Source organism: Zingiber officinale, chromosome 10A, assembly GCF_018446385.1.
Source record: "Zingiber officinale cultivar Zhangliang chromosome 10A, Zo_v1.1, whole genome shotgun sequence".
Classification (NCBI taxonomy): Eukaryota; Viridiplantae; Streptophyta; class Magnoliopsida; order Zingiberales; family Zingiberaceae; genus Zingiber; species Zingiber officinale.
In genome coordinates, this window is record NC_056004.1 from 31696544 (window position 1) to 31717224 (window position 20681).

Below are 20681 nucleotides of genomic sequence, written 5' to 3' on the forward strand. Positions count from 1 at the left end.
GAATAATCACCAGGATAACCCATTTTTCCAGGCGCAGGTGAGAAATAAAACCTGAAAGGTGCTCAGTGGTTATTTGCACAATTAAGTCCAGCAGCTTAGGGAACAAAAGGCTATTGGTTCTTTATAATTTACACAAGTACACTGAACATCAGAAAATTGAGATTATTCAACTGAATGAGTCAAGCTACCCTGAAATAAAAGATTACAGTATCTCCTCTCATGCTAGAGGATAAAACTTTGCAGCTAGTTAAGCCACCTGTAGTAGCCTTTAGTTCCCTGCATATATGCAAGCAAGTAAACCGAGCCACACTGACAATAACCAATATCAAGATTATCAAAAACTGGAAGCAATACGTTTGTTTGGGGATAAATTTGTGAGAGGAATGACCAAAAAGGAACAAACAATTACATAAATTCTGAACTAAAATGACAGAGATGCCCAAGTAGCAGACTGATATCAAAAAAATTTAACCATTGGATATCCTTTAGTAAAAATAAATAAAGCATATAAAAATAAAGACTTATCCAAAAACCAATCTCAAATGAAATAATTCAACAATGAATGAAATCACAATCTTCCATTACATTTATTTATTCATCTCAAAAATAAAAACTAGAAGAAATTGGCTAGCTATTTTAAATTGATTTCCAGATAAGCAAATCTTTAGTTTAATGCATTAAAAAAAATTATCATTCACATTTTTCCACTAGAAAATCATACTTTTCAAGTACATTTTACAGGGAGTACGCAAGCCAGGATATGAAAAAAGAAAGAAAAACTAACCAAACCAACAAAAACGTTGTCAGATAGTATACGGTGTTAAGTAGCCCATAGGAGAGTACTCCTGCAACTCCATATCTCTTTAACCTCTGCATTATCCTATGTAATAAATACCATAGTTGATATAAAGAGAAGAAAACATGTGCATGAAAAACACTTGGAATAATAAACATACTAGAAAAAGGATTGAATGAAACACCATTGAGATGATAAACACATGATGTGCATAAAAATTTATTCCATCATCTATTTAGTTGAGCTAAGAAATTGAATGTGACACCATCAAATAGAAGATAAACGGTATACACAAATTGTCAAATTATATAGCTGGACAGGCAGTGCAATTGATCATTTTTTTGTCAAAATTTTTTGCAGCAGTTCCCGTGGAGTGAAGCTGCATTTAGCTTTAAAATTTACTTGCACTTCCAGAACAAAGAGGAAACCCAGGACAGATAATTCATTGCAAACAACAGAATTGGCAAACATGGAAAAAATGCAAGGAAGCTAAAGAAGCTAGTATGTTTTGTATCAGACCTATTGGCACTAGTATGAATCCAAATGTTATATTATATTGGTTCCATCAGAGGAAGTCAAAATTTGATCTAGAGAAATACAGCAGATTAATTGGGTAAATAAAGACCTGATGTTTCCTTTGATGCTACCTTGCATAGAGCTTAACGGAGGGAAAAAATTAATATAAATGACCCCATATACTGGGCGCAAACATGTCTTAATCATGATGATGAGTAGCTACTGCTTCCTTTGCTCTATGTGTAAAAGAAAGATAGCCCGGTACACAAAGCTCCCGCCAATGTCGGGAAGAGTCTATTGTACGCAGCCTTATTTTACTTTGCAATAGGTTATTTCTGAGACTTGAAGTCGTGACCTCTAGATTACATGGCAACAACTTTTCCTTTGCTCCATGTGTAACCAACTAATTTATTGTGTCTCAATATCATGGTCATTAAGATGTACGTCAGAGTTCTTTGGTACCTTGAGGTTTTCTTAGATACATGCTTTTTAATCGTGATTTAGGTCACCTTCATTAACTAAATATGATAACGCAAATTCGGTAGGCTGTCTTATAGACTGATGATCCACAGGTTATTATTCTGGTCTTTTAGAAAAGACTCGTATATGGGAAAAGTGAAAGGCATGAGACCAAGCATCAAAGAAAAGTTAGAGATAGAATATAGAGCTACCGCTTTTCATCACATATGAGTTTATTGGTTCAAAAAGCTAATGACTAGGCTAGGTATTCGTCCTACTAATCAATGAAGTTATATTGTAATAACAAAGTTGCTATGCATATTGACTCCAACCCAGCATTCCATAAGAGGACAAAATAAAGAGATATTAGCATTATGTTGTTAGAGAAAATGTACGATCTAAGGAAATCATTGCATTTTTTTATTAGTTCCAATCACCAGATGCTACATCTTTGAGATGTCTTATAATTCAATATATTTTGTAACTAAGGTGGCGTTTGATTTAGGGGTTTGGGAATGAGGAAATGGATTCATTCTCAAACCTTATGTGTGGTTGATGGGAATGGAATCAAGATTTTGGAATGAAACCCAAAAACTTGGGTATTGATAAAACCCACTTCTTCCCTTGGGTTTTGATAAGAATGAGAATGAAAATTAAGTTTTAGATAAAAATACCCTTAATATATTTGTTCAATTTTTCTTTCATTTCACTTTCTCTCCTTGTTCTCTCTCATCATATTTTCTCTCTCCTCATTCTCTCAACATACTTTCTCTCTCCTCATTTTCTCTCATCACACATTTTCTACTATTTTCTCCCTATATTCTCTCTCATCACATACTCTCTCTCCTCATTTTCTCTTTCTTCATTCTCTTCTATCACACTCTCTCTCCCATTACACACTCTCTCCTCATTTTTTTATCACACTTTCTCTCTCCTACCATACTCTCTCCTCATTTTCTCTCATCACACTTTCCCTCTCTTCATTCTCTCCCATCACACTCTTTCTCTCCTCATTTTCTCTCATTACACATTCTCTATCATTTTCTCCATGTATTCTCTCATCACAGACTCTCTCTTCATTATCCTTCATCACACTTTCTCTCCCATTACACACTCTCTCATTTTTTTCATCACACTTTCTCTCTCATAATATTTTCTCTCTCCTTAATCTCTCCTACCATATTCTCTCTCCTTATTTTCCTCATCACATTTTCCCTCTCTTCATTCTCTCCCATCACATTCTCTCTTCTCATTTTCTCTCATCACACTTTTCCTCTCTTCATTTTTCCTATCATACTTTCTCTCTCAGTATTCTCTCTCATCATACTTTCTCTCTCCTCAATCTCTTCTCATTTTCTCTCATCATATTTTCCCTCTCATCATACTTTTTTCTCTCAATCTCTCCTATCACGCTCTCTCTCACCACAGTTTCTCTCTCTTCATTTTTCTTCTCATCATACTTTCTCTCTCATCACACTTTCTCTCTCATCATATTTTTTTCTCACATCTAATTTTTCTCTTATTTTCCTCTAAGGGTAAAAAAGAAAATTTAGGTTCATTCCGATTGAAAATATTCAACTACCAAACATTATTTTTTAAAATGATACCTAAGCTCATACCCATTCTCATTCCATAATATTATGATATCCATTCCCATTTTGATTCTTAGGAGTGAACCAAACGCCACCCAAGGTAATATGATATATATGTACCAGCTTAAGGGGATATTCAAATGTATAAGGGCCCATAGGCAAATAACCTTAACCTAATCAATGTATAGATAGAGGGGGCTCCCTAATTGACTATCCCTTAATCAACACTCACTAAATTGTAGACAACATATCTATGCTCAATCATAAATAAAAAATCACAAAGAAGATGAAGGAACAATACCCAAAATGACAAATTTCTCATAGACTTGTTAGAAAAGAGAAATTCTCATATATTCATGAAGAAACTAGGTACTTCAAACACAAGGAGTTATGAGAACTGCCTCGCATTAGATGAAACTGATACTATATTCTCTATGAAGCTTTGCTCGAGTTATCAAGTTGAAACAACAACCTAGATCGGATTATCTTTTGCTAATTCTTTTGTTCCTTTATGTTTTACTATTAGCATTCTCTTTTTCTTCAAACTAACGCCATTGTCTTGCTAAGGTGGCTCTTATAGGCAATACAACTCTATTTTGTGGACAACACCTCTAGTCATTCCTTCGTGGGAGAACATCAATATTTTCATAAAAGTAAAAACAAATTTTCTTAATTAAAAATTCTTTCACAGTGAAATTAAATATCTAAATGATGATAGAAATTTTTCATTCTTTTGGAAATTATTATAAAAAGCAATTAACTCATTTTTTGCTCATGGCGTCCACCTTTCTTTCTTTGATTTTCTTTTGATGAATTAAATATAGTTGAATTTATTAGAATACAAAATGTGGGGGATTGAGGGAAACAAAATAAAATCAAAACATTAGTTAGTATTATATAATAGGCAAGAATTCTCACACCATAGGACCGCTACATCTCCATGAGAACTTGGGTGTAGTGTTAAATAGACAAGAGTTCTCACACCATAAGTTGGATAAGAACAAATATAATAGGAAAACTAATAATCTAAGATTTGAAACATGGAACATAGGAGCTCTCACTGATAAATCAATGGAGGTAGTAGATATGATGATTAGGAGAAGAATTAGTATTTTGTGTGTACAAGAGACAAAATGGGTAGGTGAGAAGGTAAAAATGATAGAGAACTCGGGTTTTAAGTTATGGTACACTGGAAAGACTAAAACAAGAAATGAAGTGGGTATTATTGTAGATAGTTTGTTAAAGAATGAAGTTGTAGGAGTAGTTAGAAAAGGGGATAGAATTATAACCCTTAAAATAATAGTGACAAAAAAAACTATGACATAATTAGTGTATATGCACCACAAGTAAGATTAGATGAAGCTACCAAATCAAGGTTTTGGGATGACTTAGATGAAATATTACAAAATATTCCATCAAATGAAATTATTTTAATAGGAGGTGATCTAAATGGACATGTCGGAGTGAAAAATGAGGAATATGAGAGGGTACATGGGAGTTATGGGTTTGGAACGAGAAATGAGGAAGGAAAACTATATTAGATTTTACGATAGCATATGAACTTATATTAACTAATACGTTTTTTAAGAAAAGAGAAAAACACTTAGTCACATTCAAAAGTGGGAATAATAAATCGTAAATTGACTTTCTTATGGTTAGGAAGAAGGATAGAAAGATTTGTAAAGATTGCAAAGTCATCCCTGGAGAAATTTTAACTACCCAATATAGGTTAGTAGTGTTAGATATACGCCTCAAACATAGTATCAATAGAAAAAAAATATATACGATTCCTAGAATAAAGTGGTGAAAGTTAAAGGATGGGAAGCAAAATATATTTAAGGAGAAGGTATAAGTACAAGCATTAGGTGAAATATACGATGACTCTAATACAACATGGGAAAAGATGGTATCAAAGTTGAAAATAATAGCTAAGAGTGTATTCGGTGAGTCAAAGGGACATGCACCACTAAATAAGAAATCTTGGTGGTGGAATGAGAAAGTACAAGAGAAAGTGAAGGAAAAAACGAATAGCTTATAAAGAACTATATATTTGTAAAAACGAGAAAAACTTAAAAAAATACACAATAGCCAAGAAAGAAGCTAAGAAAGTAGTGAGTGAAGCAAAAAATGAAACTTTTGAACTATTATATTGAAAATTGAATACAAAAGAAGGGGAAAGAGACATTATAGAATAGCTAAAGTGAGAGAAAGAAAAACAAGAGATCTTAGCCAAATAAAATGTATTAAAGATGAATGTAATAGGATATTAGTAAACGATGGAGAAATAAAAGAGCGGTGGAAGAGGTATTTTCATCAACTTTTTAATGAAGGTTTAGATGACCAACTTAACTTAGGTAATTTAAGTAGGTCAAATGAGTATAGAAATTTTAATTTTTATCGTAGAATTCAAACTTCATAAGTAAAACAAACTTTAAATAAGACGCATAATGGAAAAGCCGTTGGACCAGATGATATTCCGATAAAGGTATGGAAGTGGCTAGGGAAATAAGGTATTGAATGACTTACTAAAGTATTTAGCATGATATTGAAAACGAAAAAAATGCTTAATCAATGGAGGATAAGTACTCTAGTTCTCTTATATAAGAATAAGGGAGACGTACAAAATTGTGCAAACTATAGGGGTATTAAACTAATGAGTCATACTATGAAACTTTGGAAAAAAATAATAGAAAAAAGATTAAGGTTCATGTCTTGAAGGTCGATAATAGAAGCTATACATCTTTTTAGATAACTAATTGAAAAATATGCAAAAACAAGATTTACACATGGTATTCATTAACTTAGAAAAAACTTATGATAGAGTCCCAAGAGAAATTATATGGAGAATTCTAGAAAAGAGAGGTGTTAGCGTAATATATATTAAACTAATCAAGGATATGTACAAAGATGTAACGATCAAAGTAAAGACTTCAGGCAGAGTAACTGAAGCATTTCCAATAAAGATATGGGTTACATAAAGGATGAGCTCTAAGTCCTTATCTTTTTACACTAATTATGGACGAACTCACTTCGCACATTCAAGACATAATGCAAGTTGTTGGCAAATGATATTATTTTGGTAGATGAAACACATGAAGGAGTAAATGCTAAACTAGAATATTGGCGGGAAGCACTATAAGGGAATGGTTTTAAGCTTAATAGATTAAAGACAGAATATATGAAATTTAAGTTTAGTAATATTAGAAGTAATGAGACAATTGTTAAGATAGGAGAGGACGAGTTGTCCGGAACCGAGAGAGTTAAATATTTAGGATCAATTTTGCAAAACGATGGAGGGATTGAGAGAGATGTCTTTCATAGAATACAAGCAAGATGGTTGAAATGGAGGGGAGCGTCGAGTGTTTTATGTGACCATAAAGTACCTCTCAAACTTAAAGGTAAGTTCTATAAAACCACAGTTAGACCTGCTATGTTATATGAAGCTGAATGTTGAGTTATGATTGGAGCACATGAGCAGAAGATGAGAGTTGCAGAAATGAGGATGTTAAGGTGAATGTGTAGACATACGACGATGGACAAAATAAGAAATGAGAGCATTAGAGAGAAAGTCGGAGTTGCATCTATTGAGGAAAAACTCCGAGAGACACGTTTAAGATGATACGGACATGTACTTAGATGACCAATAAATGCTCCAGTTAGGCGATGTGAAACTATGATAAACATGCATATCAAACAAGGAAGAGGAAGACCAAAAAAGACTTGGTTAGCAACAATAAAATAAAATAAAATTTATTTAAATATAGATGATGATATAGTAGGAGATAGAGCTCAATGACGTAAAAAGATTCATATAGCTGACCCCTCCTAGTGGGAAAAAGCTTGGTTGTTGTTGTTAGTTAGTATTATAAAATAATTTAATTGATTGAAATATTACTAATGATATTATCTTGCATAGAGGTCCATAAGCTCAATGGAGTGGTTAGATCCATATAGCTCATCCAAATTAGTTGGGAAATTTGTGAGCCCACTTCATAATTTCACAATGAGTAGATAATCAAAACCCTTATTTTACTCTCATGATCGACCCAAAGTGAAATTTAAATGGCCAAACTGTACTTTCAACACACTTTAACAATAAACTACACAATAGGTGGACAAATTTGAAATAGTCATCTCTAAGTGTAATTCAATATCGAAATAAGTTTCGTGATATACGCATGCACTGTAATCCTAGACTAATCCTGAACAAAACCTAATTTAATTTACAAATGGATTTACGCTAGAAATTAGAGGACAGATTAGGTCATTTTCTCCTAAAACCATAGTAGTGGTTTGTCATAAGACTGTTGAAATCAAGCACTACCTAGGGTCTCCTATATTTAGACAGTCAACTACTTCGAATAAAATTGCAACAACCTTTAAAGGGAAACTATTATTACGGAAATCAACTAGCTCAATTTGTCTTGCAAGTGTCATCCAACAATTCAAAACTACAAAACAAAGAAATGAGAAAGACCTAATTCTAATTGTAACCTTAATTTCAGCATACAATGTTGTAATTGTCATCAAACAAAACACCTGGTGTCAAAATGTCCATATCATAATCATCAAACCTAAACATGAATCTCATGGAGAAGATTATTTTGGAAATCCAGGAAGTGATGAAGATTTTGATACCCTTGATGAACGCCTATTGATTGAGGAAGGTGCTCAACATCCTACCCACACTCACATCTTATCACATATGGAAATATTCAAGCATGTTAACAAAAATATGCATCATGTAGAAACAAAAAGGATGCATGTTAAAAAATTTAATATGATTAGTTAAATTATAGTAAAGTTGTAAAGAAGCTTATTCATACCAGCATGTATTGTATTTTGGCACAAAAACAATTACATTTTATTTAGATCTTTGATCAATTTGTTTAGCTTTTCAACCATAACACGACGTATCACATATTAATATATATTAACCATTTCATCTTAGTTACACTTGTATGCAGGACCTCTCAATTATATATATATATATATATATATATATATATATATATATATATATATAAGATTTACCCTATCAATTAACTAAACTTTTACCTTATCATGCCTCTCTCCCCCACATGAGAACCAGCTTCATTTCCCTATCCACATCTTCCTATCCTTTGCCTCTAGCACCACTCTCTTTATCCTTCGGCTCACTCCACCCTCTACTCTCCAATCTCCACCCGCCCTTGCGTCCATTTGACCTCACCCTTCTCCAAAGTCCACCATCTACTCTTTGTGATGGAGACAAGTGGCAAGCTCCGTTAAAAGTTTATAACATCCAAATAAAGATTCCAAAGCTCCAATTTTAATTTGGCATCCTTTGCAAAATGATGAGTCTATTTGGGAAATAATATAAAGTTATTCTAAAGGGTTTTGAAAGACAAAAGTCGGCTATAAATTTCTAGCAATTCCAATGTGTTTTAACATCCAATGCTTGAAAAATTGCAACATAAATTAAGAGTTTTTATATTTGCTGTGAGTTTTACGAGTCCTTTATATTTCCTATGTGAGTTTCTATAAGTGCTTTATGTTTCCTATGTGAATCTTTTACGAGTCCTTTGTGTTTTCTATGAGGCCATTGATAAGTGTGAAATATATAGGGTTTTCATCATGTTTTTGCACTACATTCGACCCACTTTTGCATGCATAATTTGGTATAACTTGATTTTATGCTTCATTTTCATATTTTATTGTTCCTAGATACTGCTCATGTATATTTTTGATGATAGGAGCGAAACGGGGAGTGAAAAGACCAAGCCAAAAGCCATGCCCTACCATGGGAGGTCGTGGCTAGTGCCACAGCCTGTGGCTCTGCCGCCTTGCCATAGGTGGTCGTGGCCAACGCCTCCGCCCGTGGCAGGCTCTGCCGCCACGCCATGGCTTGCATGTGGCCAGCGCCATAGGTCATGGCCACTAGATCTGAGCTTTCTCACCGACACGACCGCTCGTGCCCAGCGGCACGGGCCGTGTCACGCGACTGACCTTAGCACCTATAAAAGGGGATTCGATCAAATCGACCCGAGGCTGGGACTAGGGGATTTCGTCCCCCTCCTTGGGAGAGGGTTTTCCCCTCTTGGGGAAACCCTAGAGCCATCGTGATCTGTCCATCTCCAGTGCAAGGAACTACTCCAAAGACAACGAGAATCTTTTCCCTAAGCATCTCTCTATCTCTATTAATTATTTTCATCTATATGAATGCTTTCATTTGTGTCTTTGGATTGTAATGCCTTTGTTATGGAGTAGTTCTCATGATTCTAGGATGTAGGGAGTAGCTCTTTTGTTATGTGAACATTTTTTCTGGTAATCTTTATGTTTGTATGTTTCTTGTTCGATGAAATGTATGTTTATGATCTGGATCTACCGTGTTAACACGATCTCGATACCAAAAGTACGAGATTTGTATCCCACAAAGGATTGGGGATGAACCGAAGGGAGAATCTGACCCTTCGACCGTATAAAATCGAGACATGGAAAGTTGGATATGAAAGTGCAACCCGATTTGCCGGGAGGAACCCTAGGCGATCATAGAACTTAATGGATCATACCTAATACGTTAGTTGATTAGGGTTGATACGTCATTGTAGAAGCAAAAATTCACATCGAATACCATAGGATGATCTACCTATATAAATACACATTGAGGAATGGAAACCAAACATAAATTAAGTGTTTACAATCATTTAGGTGAAACTGAAATCCTAGAATTACCTTCATCACTGCCTTCTCTTGGTGATCTCACCGTCATTTCCTGTGATAACCCTCTGTTCTCTCTCTCTCTTTGTGTGATCACCACTGTTGTCACCCACTGCCTTCTCATTGAGGTCTTACTGCCTTTCTATTGTGATCTCTCTGATTCCCTCATCTCTGCCTCTCTACTCACACTCTTTCCCTCACTTCTCTCGCTCTTTCCTTCACTTTTTGCTCTCAATTTCTAGTTTTCAAGCGCTCGTAAACCAACCTCCAATTGTCTAAATAATTTGCTATGTGAAGTTAACTAGTGCTTAATCAATAATCCCTGTGGATTCAATTTTATCAGTACTTGACGATACTTTTGTGCACTTGTGGATTTGCCACAACATCAAATTTTTGGCACCATTGTCGGGAACTGTTTCGATTAACATTAGTTGATTAACATTTAAGTTACTCTAGACTTGTTAATAGATTTTTCATTTACTTATTTTTCTTTATTTCTGCATTTTTATTTCTTACAATTTAAATTCTGCATTTCAGTTTTTCTAATAATTGTGTTTTTCTAAGATTCAATGAGCACTAACCTTTCAACTAGACCTTTAGGAGAATTTTTCGTACTCATTTCTAGAAGATTCAGATCTCCCATTGTGCAATCCCAGATTGAAGCAGACAATTTTCAACTTAACCCAGAATTAATTTTCATGATACAAGGTCACAGATTTAGAGGAGAAAATTTAGAAAACCCTTATGAACACCTGGAGATATTTCTTGGATATATGGTGAATTACGAGGGAGTCTCTACTGATGTTGTTCGGTTGATTGCATTTTTTTTAGCATCAAAGATAGAGCAAGGACTTGGTTTTATTCTCTCTCTCCGCAAAGCATAACAAGTTGGGAATAATTGGAGCAACGATTCTTGAATTACCTTTTCCCTCCAAGAAGAACAGTGTACATGAGGAATTACATCACAAATTTTACTCAGGAAGATGGAGAATCACTATTTGAAGCATAAGATAGATTCAAAGGGTTATTAAGGCAGTGTCCTCACCATGGGTTGGAAAGATGACTAACAGTGCACATATTCTACATAGGGATTTTTTTTTCAAGTAAGAGATTTTTAGATTCAACGAGGTTCCTTGATAAACAAAAGTTTAGAAGAAACATATACATTAATTGATCTAGTGACAACGAACCTCTAGGGATGGTCAAGTGAAAACTTAGTGACATCTCCCTCGAGAATTCTAGAAGTGCGATCCATGAATGCAACTGTGTCAATTGAACAAGATGCAATGTAACTTTCCATGAGACTTGAAAATAACAAAACACAGAATGAGAAGTCGTAAAAAAAAGAGAAGTCCAATACAGATTGTAATGCTTTCAAGTTTAGATGTGACGAGAATCTTGAAGAATTTATGAAAGATTTGTATAGAAATGAGGGGGAGAACAAAGGGAAATCGCAAATACTCAATTTCAACACTCCAGAAAATGTCTATAGGCCACAGGTACCCTTCCCTCAACGGTTGGCACACTATAACATTGGACAAGCAATTTGGATCTCCGCCACTTGGTAAAAAGGGGTCTGAGGATAGGAATCAGAAATCCACTCTAATGACGCAGCAAGATAATTTTGTACTATAAATCCCTTTCTCACAAAGGCAAGATATAATTATGAGCGAAGACAAATTGCGTAGATTATGTGATAATAATTTAGTTGCATGCAAATTGGTTGAATTAAATCAGGATGATGAATTTTCAAATGATGATGAACTAGTCACTTGCAGCCAAGATTTAAAATCTCGATATGTGCCAAGGTTTCGGTCATAGACCGAAACGATACGGTTTGGATATCGTATTGTGCCGTGCCGATACAGTTTCGATATTTTTTTTATTTATATATAGTAATTATTAAATAAATATGTTTATGGTATATTAATAAGTTGTATATTGATTTTATACAAGTTTTTGAACAACCTAATATGATTAGAAAAAATAATTAAATATAGTTTTCTTTAAAGTTGTATTATTAACTCGAATTAAAATTGATATATCATAATCATATAAATTAATTGTTTATTCATTTAATTAATTATTAGTTTAAATCTTATATATTTAAAATAGTAAAAAAAAAAAAATCAAAATATCAATTAAACAGTAACAAAATATAAATAGTAACAAAAAATTATCAATATAAATATGATTTATTAGAATTTTTTTAGTAAAATTTAAAACAGTAAAAAAGAATTTTATAATATCAATTAATATTTTTTTTATTTTAAATATATTTATAGCGATAATTTAATTAGGCTTTATAAAAGTCTATTCAAAATATCACATCTTAGTTGGGAAATGTTTAAATTAATTAAATCTTTTTTCTTTTTAACAGTACGACATAACAGTACGCACCGTCCCGTGAGAAGCGCTCACGTGGCGCTTCCGGCGGCGGCGGCACTTCTAGTGCCGGTGGAGGTATCCCGCGGTGCTTCTAGCGCCACCGGAAGCATTGCGAGACGCTTCTGATGGTGTTGAAAGCGTCGCAAGACGCTTCTGATGGTGCCGGAAGCGTCGCGCGACACTTCAAGCTCGCCTCCGCACCACTAGTGTCTTGCGACGCTTCCGGTGGGGCGGAGGCGTCCTGCAGTCGTCGATTGCGTGCAGATGACGCACACGAAATTTATTACGTGCGGTGTCGATTTCGCTTCCACACGGGAATGGTAAATTCTAGCGGTTTCGGGCGGCATGGCTCAGCACTTCAAACCTTGCTTGCAACTTTATTGGACTACTTAATGATGAAGATTTTTATGATAAGATGATCATTTTGAAGTTTCTTATGAAATTATTGATTCTCCTAGTGATGAAATTGATCTTAGTAAATTATCTAACGCTATATGTGATGAAGTTAATGTTTTAGAAGGAAGTGTAGGGAACCGTGTTATGGAAGCAGTATCTCATGAATCACTTCCAGTGTTCCCACAACCACTCGATATTATGGAAATTGTAGAAAATGATCAAGTTGTGGATATAAGTGTGGGGACTCATGCAGAGAATCACCACTTTTGGTTGTACTACCACCTGAGCCAGAACCATCATTTCATCCAAAAGAAGCCTCATCCACTTGTTTAGTACTCCTCAGCAATGCAAGGTCAACATTTCTTGTGATCTTTTAGAAAATTTCATAGAGATACCTATAATTGATCTTGTTGGATGTGACTCAATTTCTGATGCATGTTTCATCAAATTCAATATAGTTCTAGCTCTATCTTATATAATATGCATGTGGGAGGTATATTTTCCCTGTGAGTGTGTAGATTTTCACAAAGCCAGGATTTAGATGCTCACACTAAACCGTCTCCGACCATCAGAAAGAACTCGCAAGGAGACGAAGATAGAGAGAGTGGCGCTACACCATATTGATCGGATGATGACAACTCTCTTCATTATAACATGGTTAATTTGAAGGAAAGTCCGGAAGTATTCATAGTAATGATTCATTTTGTTAGACTAGTACCATGGTGACCATAAGTGACCCCTTTCTCAATATTTTAGTTACTGAATCATGTTCGGTTTGTGAAAGCTCATTTGGAAAAATTGAATTCCTAAATGAGAAGGAAACATTTGAAATACAATAAAACACTTGAGTGACAAAAGGAATAAAAATGAAAATGAAAGAAAATGAATAGTGGAAATAAAGGGATAAAAAAAAGCTGTCATGAGTGGAAATGATAAGATGCCCCTCTAAGACCGAGTTAGGTGACTGGGGTTATCTATCCATTGCTCTCAATACTGAGCATACCTTTGAGACTTTGTGTTGGGAAGAGGGGACGAACCTTGCGTATGGCAGGTATGTGCCTAACGCTGGAAACTATGGAAACACAATGAAATGATGACTTGAGTTACAAAGGAACTTGAAACCTTAGGAACAAATTATATACTGTGCACCTAAGCTAGCTCGTTAGGCTTGATGAAACTAATTGAATACCTTTGCTTAAAGATGATACTGCCTGATAGGATTAGATGAACTTATTAAAATTTAGGAGATATGAACTCACATGCATTCTTGATATTGATATTTGCTTGAGGACAAGCAAGGGTTAGGTCTATAGGATTTTCACACTACATGTAACCCACATTTGCATGCATAATTTGATATAACTTGGTTTTATGCTTCATTTCATGTTTTATTGTTCCTATATACTACTCTTGTGTATTTTGGATGACAGGAGCGAAACGGGGAGCGAAAAGGCCAAGCCAAAAGCCATGTCTTGCCACGGGCAGCCCTGGCTATCGCCATGGATCATGGCAAGCTCGACCACCAAGCCATGGGAGTCCGTATCCAGCGTTAGGGGTCATGGCCGCTAGATCTGAGCTTTCTCATGTGACACGGCCGCTGGTGCCCAGCGGCACGGGCCGTGTCACGCGGCCTACCTTAGCACCTATAAAAATGGATTCGATCAGATCGGTCCGGGACCGGGACAAAGGGACTTCATCCCCCTCCTTAGGAAAGGGTTTTCCCATCTTGGGGAAACCCTAGAGCCATCACGATCCATCCATCTCCGGCGCAAGGAACTACTATACCGGGAATCTTCTTCCTAAGCATCTCTTTATCTCTATTAATTGTTTTCATCTATATGAATACTTTCATTTGTGTCTTTGGATTGCAATTCATTTGTTATGGAGTAGTTCTCATGATTCTAGGATGTAGGGACTAGCTCTTTTGTTATGTGAACAATTTTTCAGGTAATCTATGTGTTTGCATATTTTTTGTTCGATGAGATGTGTGTTTATGATTTGGATCTACCGTATTAACACGATCTCAATACCAAAAGCATGAAATTTGTATCCCACGAGGGATTGGGGATGAACCGAAAGGAGAACCTGACCCTCCGATCCTTAGAAAACTGAGACGCGGAGAGTCAGATACGAAAGTGAAACCCGATTTACTGCAAGGAACCCTAGGCAATTATAGAACTTAATGGATCATACCTAATACGTTAAACAATTAGGGTTGATATGCTGTTTTAGAAGAAAAAGTTCACATCGAATACCATAGGATGGTCTACCTATATAAATATACATTGAGGACTGAAAACCAAATATAGATTAGGTGTTTCCAATCATTTGGGTGAAACCGAAATCCTAGAATTGCCTTCACCACTGCCTTCTCTCAGTGATCTCACTACCATTTCCTGTGATAACCCTCTGCTCTCTCTCTCTCTCTCTCTCTCTCTTTGTGATCACTAAGGTCCTACTGCCTTTCTATTGTAATCTCTCTGATTCCCTCTTTTCTGCCTCTCTACTCATCATACTCTTTCCCTCACTTCTCTCGCTCTTTCCTTCTCTCTCTACCCTCAATTTCTAGTTTTCAAGCACTCGTGAACCAACCTCCAATTGTCTAGATAATTCGCTGTACGAAGTTAACTAGTACTTAATGAACAATCTCTGTGGATTCGATCTTATTATTACTTGACGACACTTCCGTGCACTTGCGGATTTGTCGCACAACAACCATCTACTAGTATAAATATGTATGTTGCTATATTGCTCGGATAAGAAATAGAAATTTTTGAGGATTCTCTTTAGATTGTGTGATGCAATCTCCCTATGGTGTGATGCCAAGGAACCTTAAGTGGGAAACCTATGTTTTTACAATCCTTCTACACTTCTTTCCCACCTAGTTTCAGATTCCCATTCCACAATCCTTCCAACACTCAATCTTGCTTCTTGTGCTGCATCACTTGTCCTTACCCTTCTCAATCGTTTGCAATCCAACCTCCCCTTGCCTTGCCCTTATCATCCGATTCACTCTCTATCCGATCATTGTTCTTCCTATACCCTCTGGATACCCAAGTCCATGGATGCATTTTCTATAGTATCTTTATAGTATGATAATAATTTTAAGAACTTGAAAATAGAAAACTCATATGACTTTCTTGAAGCATTTGAAAATAGAAAGCCTTACAATTAGCTGAATTTGATTCATTATTTCTTATTCCTGATATCATAGAATTGGATTGTTAACTGGTTATTCACATTCTTGGCATGCATTTAATTAGTGACTTTAAATAAATAAATAAATGATCTTGCTACTGAATTGGTCGAGAGACAAGCATACAGTTGTCTTCTAGTTTATTTACTCATAAAGCAATAAATAGCATTGGTTTTTCCAGTTATTCTAGCAACCATGGAAAAATATTTCCAGCTACAAATATTATGAGGAACTACTTATGCAACTTACAGAACGCTAACGAATGGTTGTTTGGTTACTTATTCAAGAATGATGTATTTGATGGTAAATACAATAATATTCTTTTACAATTATTTTGAAATATGAAAATGTATCAAAGACGGTCATAAAAAGTCACACTTATTTGACAAAAAGTAATAAACATCATCGTCTTCCTTAAGTATGCACATTATTATATCTCATATCTTTTTAGATCTTATTGTTGCATTACTTTAAAATTTCACTCATTATTTCATTCAAATTAATTTTAATCTGTCACTGACCAGATGAGTTGATTTACATCACTACTACTGATATCTAGTAAGGTAATTAGGGAGTGCTTTCCGCCTGCAGATTAGGTAGGCTTGTGACTTTTTTTTTATGAACAAATCTGTTAGAAGAACTTTAACTACAAGGATTGTTGACGTTGTTGAAAGTCCTCCAATAATTATTTTTTAAAAAAAAAAAATTAGAACCTGAATCAATATTTATCAACCTTAGTTATAAATAGCAGCAGGTCAGTTACCCATATATTTAGGTTCTATTCAAACCCTAACCTGAATCCAATTAGGCAATTAACACTTAGGATGATAAGCATATATCTGAGACAGCAGCTGGTGCCCAATCCCTTCGCCTACGATCTAGTGGCGGGTCCCTTCATCGCATGGCGGTTGTCCCATGAGAATCTTAAGATATGTTATTATTTGTACACTGTATGTAAGTATAATAAAAGTGCAACCGTGTTTTACTAAATTAATGCACCATTTTTACTAAAACAGTGCATCTTGAAATACAGAATTGGTGCACTTACAAACTGACAAAATCTGCAAAACTTTCCAACTGTAGACAAGTCTGCAAAACTATCACATACGTTTACTAAGCTAGCACACCTTGCAATATAGAACTGCAGCACTTATAATCTAGTAGAATACTCCTATCTCATTGTATACAAGCCTACAAAATTACGATACCTACATCTGCTAAACTAGTGAACCTTGGTATATTAAACTAGCGCACCTAAAATTTGAATAAATAACCATGCATTTTATAATTGTTTCTTTAAAATTCCTGCACAAATATAACATGGTGAGGATGAACGGTGCCTTCACTGAAGTTTTGTCTTATTCAAAGGTATCGACTTAAATGGATAAAATATGAGGGCAATGGCTACTTTGAATCCAACCAGGACCTGATTATGAAGCACAATTGAACACCGAAAATATACTTAGATGGTTGGATACTTGCGAGCACTTGATTATTAGGTACCCATTGCCATCCATATCCTTCATGCTTTATACGAAGTAGATTATGGAAGTCATACAAACTTTCAAAGCAAATGGTCAATTTGGTGAATGAAAGACTATTATGATTTAGCACAATGAGAAATTAATAGGGAAAAGGATAATCTGGTTGCAAATAAATGTACTATTAGGCCTTTCTCAAAATAATTCTAGGATCGGAGGAGTGTTTGTTATATAGCATGGAGAAATAACATAACACTAATTGCTGCAAGAGAAGCCACAAACTGAGAAAAAACAATTAAAGCTACAATTTAGCAATCTTCCATGCAGTTGAAACAATGCGTACCATGACACGACTCAAAAGACAAGACAAGATATGAATCTTAAAATCCATCAATTTCTTGAAAATTCAACATTTCGAGAACAGTAACTAGGAAGTACCCATTCAACGAAAATCCTTTCGATGCCTTGCTATTTCTCTCTGGAAATGAAATTATTATCATAAGCTCCCATCAAACATGAATTAGGAACACCCAAATCACAGTAAAAAAAAAAACAAAGAATGGAAATTACCGTCCAAATTACAAGGCAATTCCTTTTTGTCCTCACAATGAATGACCTCCACCTGATCACGCAATCAAATGGCGATGAAGTTTTTTTTAATAGAAAAAAGATAACTAAAATTTCAAGATCCCATTATCTAAACCTCGGGCTGCTCATTCTTGGAGCATAGATTGACGGTCAAGAATCTCCCCGTCGCAGGCGAAATGCTCGGTGTCGTCCTGGGGGCAGCAATTTGAACCCTAGAAACGTTCCGCTGAGATGATCGAACGCCTTGTAGCGCGAAAGGATTGGCTCCGGAGAGAGATGAGAGGATGAAGGTTCCAGGACAAGAATTTGCGGTGGTTAGGGGGGCGAGGGAGCTCATGAAGGCCGGCAACGCGAGGAGAGCGTCAAGGGAACGTTTGCCAACGTAGCCAGCTCAAACGACAAACCTCGGTCTATATATATCTTTTTATAAAAGCAATGATATATTAAGTAAAAAATCTCAAGGAAAATTTTACATATAAATATATGATCCATCATTTTATTTTTTTATGAATTTCATCATTTATGTATCTATTTTTAAGATTTTCATTGAGATTTTTTCCTTAAACATGTTATTTTTCATATATATATATATATGTATCTCATTTTTTGTAATGAAAACAATAACTATGAATAATCACTTAACAATAACAATTGTGAATAGCGACAGTAATGGTGAGCAAACGACCTAGTAGTGAACAATAATCGTAAATATTAATTAGTAAACAGTATTGACTAATAATAATTAGTGAACCGTAGTTGTTTTAGATGAATCTTGGCACTTTTGGGAATGGTGTTTTTCATAGATTTGAACAAGAATCATCTGTCTTGTTGTTCAAGTTTTAGCTTAATTTTTTTTAAGATCTTATAATGAGTTTTCAGTAGCTATCAGTAGCTCTTGCCGTTCAGCATAGGATTTACAAACTTAAATAACAAGACTAAGAATTCTTAAAGACAAAGGAGTTTTCAGTTAGCGAGCTACTATAGCATAGGATTTACAAGACTAAGAATTCTTAAGGGCAAAGGAGATGAAAACAAAGTATATCCTTAGGTCTAAAAAAATTTATTAAACTGTCACATGAATTTTATTGAAAAATTTACTAGCTAAGAAATTACAAGTATACAAACTAATTTAGATACTAGCTAATTACAAGATTACAAACAGAAATTAAAATAGTAAGGATATTACAGGAGCATACTTATAACAAACACATTTACGAACAAATTAGCACAATTTCTTCATCTTTCTTAGTGATGAACATTCAGTTAAAATCGAATCGATTGAATTGAATTAATGGAAACTAAATAAATCAATTTCTTTTAACAAACTGACTTGACCTAATTTTAGGACAAAAATCGAATAACCCAAATAAACTGAACTAATAAAATTTCGATTACTTCAATTTTGACTGAATTAATCGATTTCTAATGTTTTAAATTTTATAAAATCAATCTTGATTATGTCTTATTACAAAATTAATGTTCTTCCTCTAAAATTTCGACTAATTCAGTTCTGCACGAATTAATCGATTTCTAATATTTTAAACTTTCTAAAATCAATCTTGATTATGTCTTATTGCAAAATTAATGCCCTTCCTCTTAGTCTTTTCCTCCTGCTCCCACTAGCGGAGCCAGGTCGGGTGATCTACCCAGGTTGTGGGCTACGCCGATGCTGTCACACGGGCTGCTCTCTCCTTCTCTTTCGTTTGCTTTCTTTTTCTCAATGTAAACTTAAGTTTTTTTTTCTTGTTGACTGCCGTTGGCTACCCGAGCTACAACCCGAGTAGCTTAGAATGTGGCTCCGCCCTTGCCTGCTCCTGCTCACCATGAGATCTCAAAAGTAAAACAAAATAAAAAAATAGATTGGCACCCAAATCAACAAAAAATAATTGAAGAAACAAAATTTGCCAAAGTTAACCGAGAACAAACATGAGACTATAGGAGTTCGAATCCACCAATTTTCAGATACAATAGAAATCGACCAAGGTTAAGACGGTTAGAAGAAGAATAGGAAGATGATAGGAATATGAGAGCAATATTAAATCTTATTGTTCATTGCTATTTGCCCAAAGGACAACATAATATATAATATTTAAAAAGTATTTGATCAATTAACCAATTAATAAATAACAAAATTATTCTGAGAATTATTCTAATAATTATAATAGAATTAATTAGAATAATCCTAATACTAATTTGATTTGATTTAGTGATTTGATCTGGTAAATTCTGATGATCCTCTTTTACCCCCCCCCCCCTCCCGACAGACTTAACGGGAGATTTTTTTATATTGAGTTTACTTGCTAACTTGTTGAAATGTTGTCTGGATAATGACTTAGTAAAAATATCAGTGATTTGATCTTTAGCATAAATATAAGAGATGGATAACTGTTAAATTGTCACACGTTCACGAATAAAATAAAAATCAATTTCCACATGTTTTGTACGAGCATTAAAGATTGGATATGCTGTGAGATATGTTGCTCCAATATATTGTCACATCAAATTTTTGGTGCAATATTTGATGCAAGATGAAATTCAGAGAGAAGTGATTGAAGTCAAATAATTTTAGA

The 20681-nt window shown here is 34.7% G+C and overlaps 1 protein-coding gene and 1 non-coding gene across 2 annotated transcripts; both read right to left on the minus strand.

The window, feature by feature from the left end:
• Positions 1-6: 6 nt before the first annotated feature.
• On the minus strand, positions 7-18505 carry LOC122026572. Its single transcript, XM_042585309.1, has 6 exons — positions 18227-18505; positions 18094-18145; positions 17962-18001; positions 785-880; positions 189-276; positions 7-51 (listed from the first exon to the last, which is right to left on the minus strand). Exons 1-6 carry the CDS (start codon positions 18446-18448, stop codon positions 7-9), a joined length of 543 nt encoding a protein of 180 aa, XP_042441243.1. The 5' UTR covers positions 18449-18505.
• On the minus strand, positions 11009-11115 carry LOC122028286. The gene has a single exon (XR_006124693.1). It is a non-coding gene; the product is annotated as a small nucleolar RNA R71 (small nucleolar RNA).
• Positions 18506-20681: the final 2176 nt, after the last annotated feature.

Excerpts from the sequence above, each read along its gene's own strand:
- LOC122026572 (XM_042585309.1), bottom strand. The coding sequence starts at position 18,448 with ATGAGCTCCCTCGCCCCCCTAACCACCGCAAATTCTTGTCCTGGAACC. Across the intron at positions 18,146-18,226 it reads CCAAGAATGAGCAGCCCGAG|GTGGAGGTCATTCATTGTGA; the intron begins GTTTAGATAATG and ends TTGCGTGATCAG. Across the intron at positions 18,002-18,093 it reads ATTGCCTTGTAATTTGGACG|AGAGAAATAGCAAGGCATCG; the intron begins GTAATTTCCATT and ends TTTCATTTCCAG.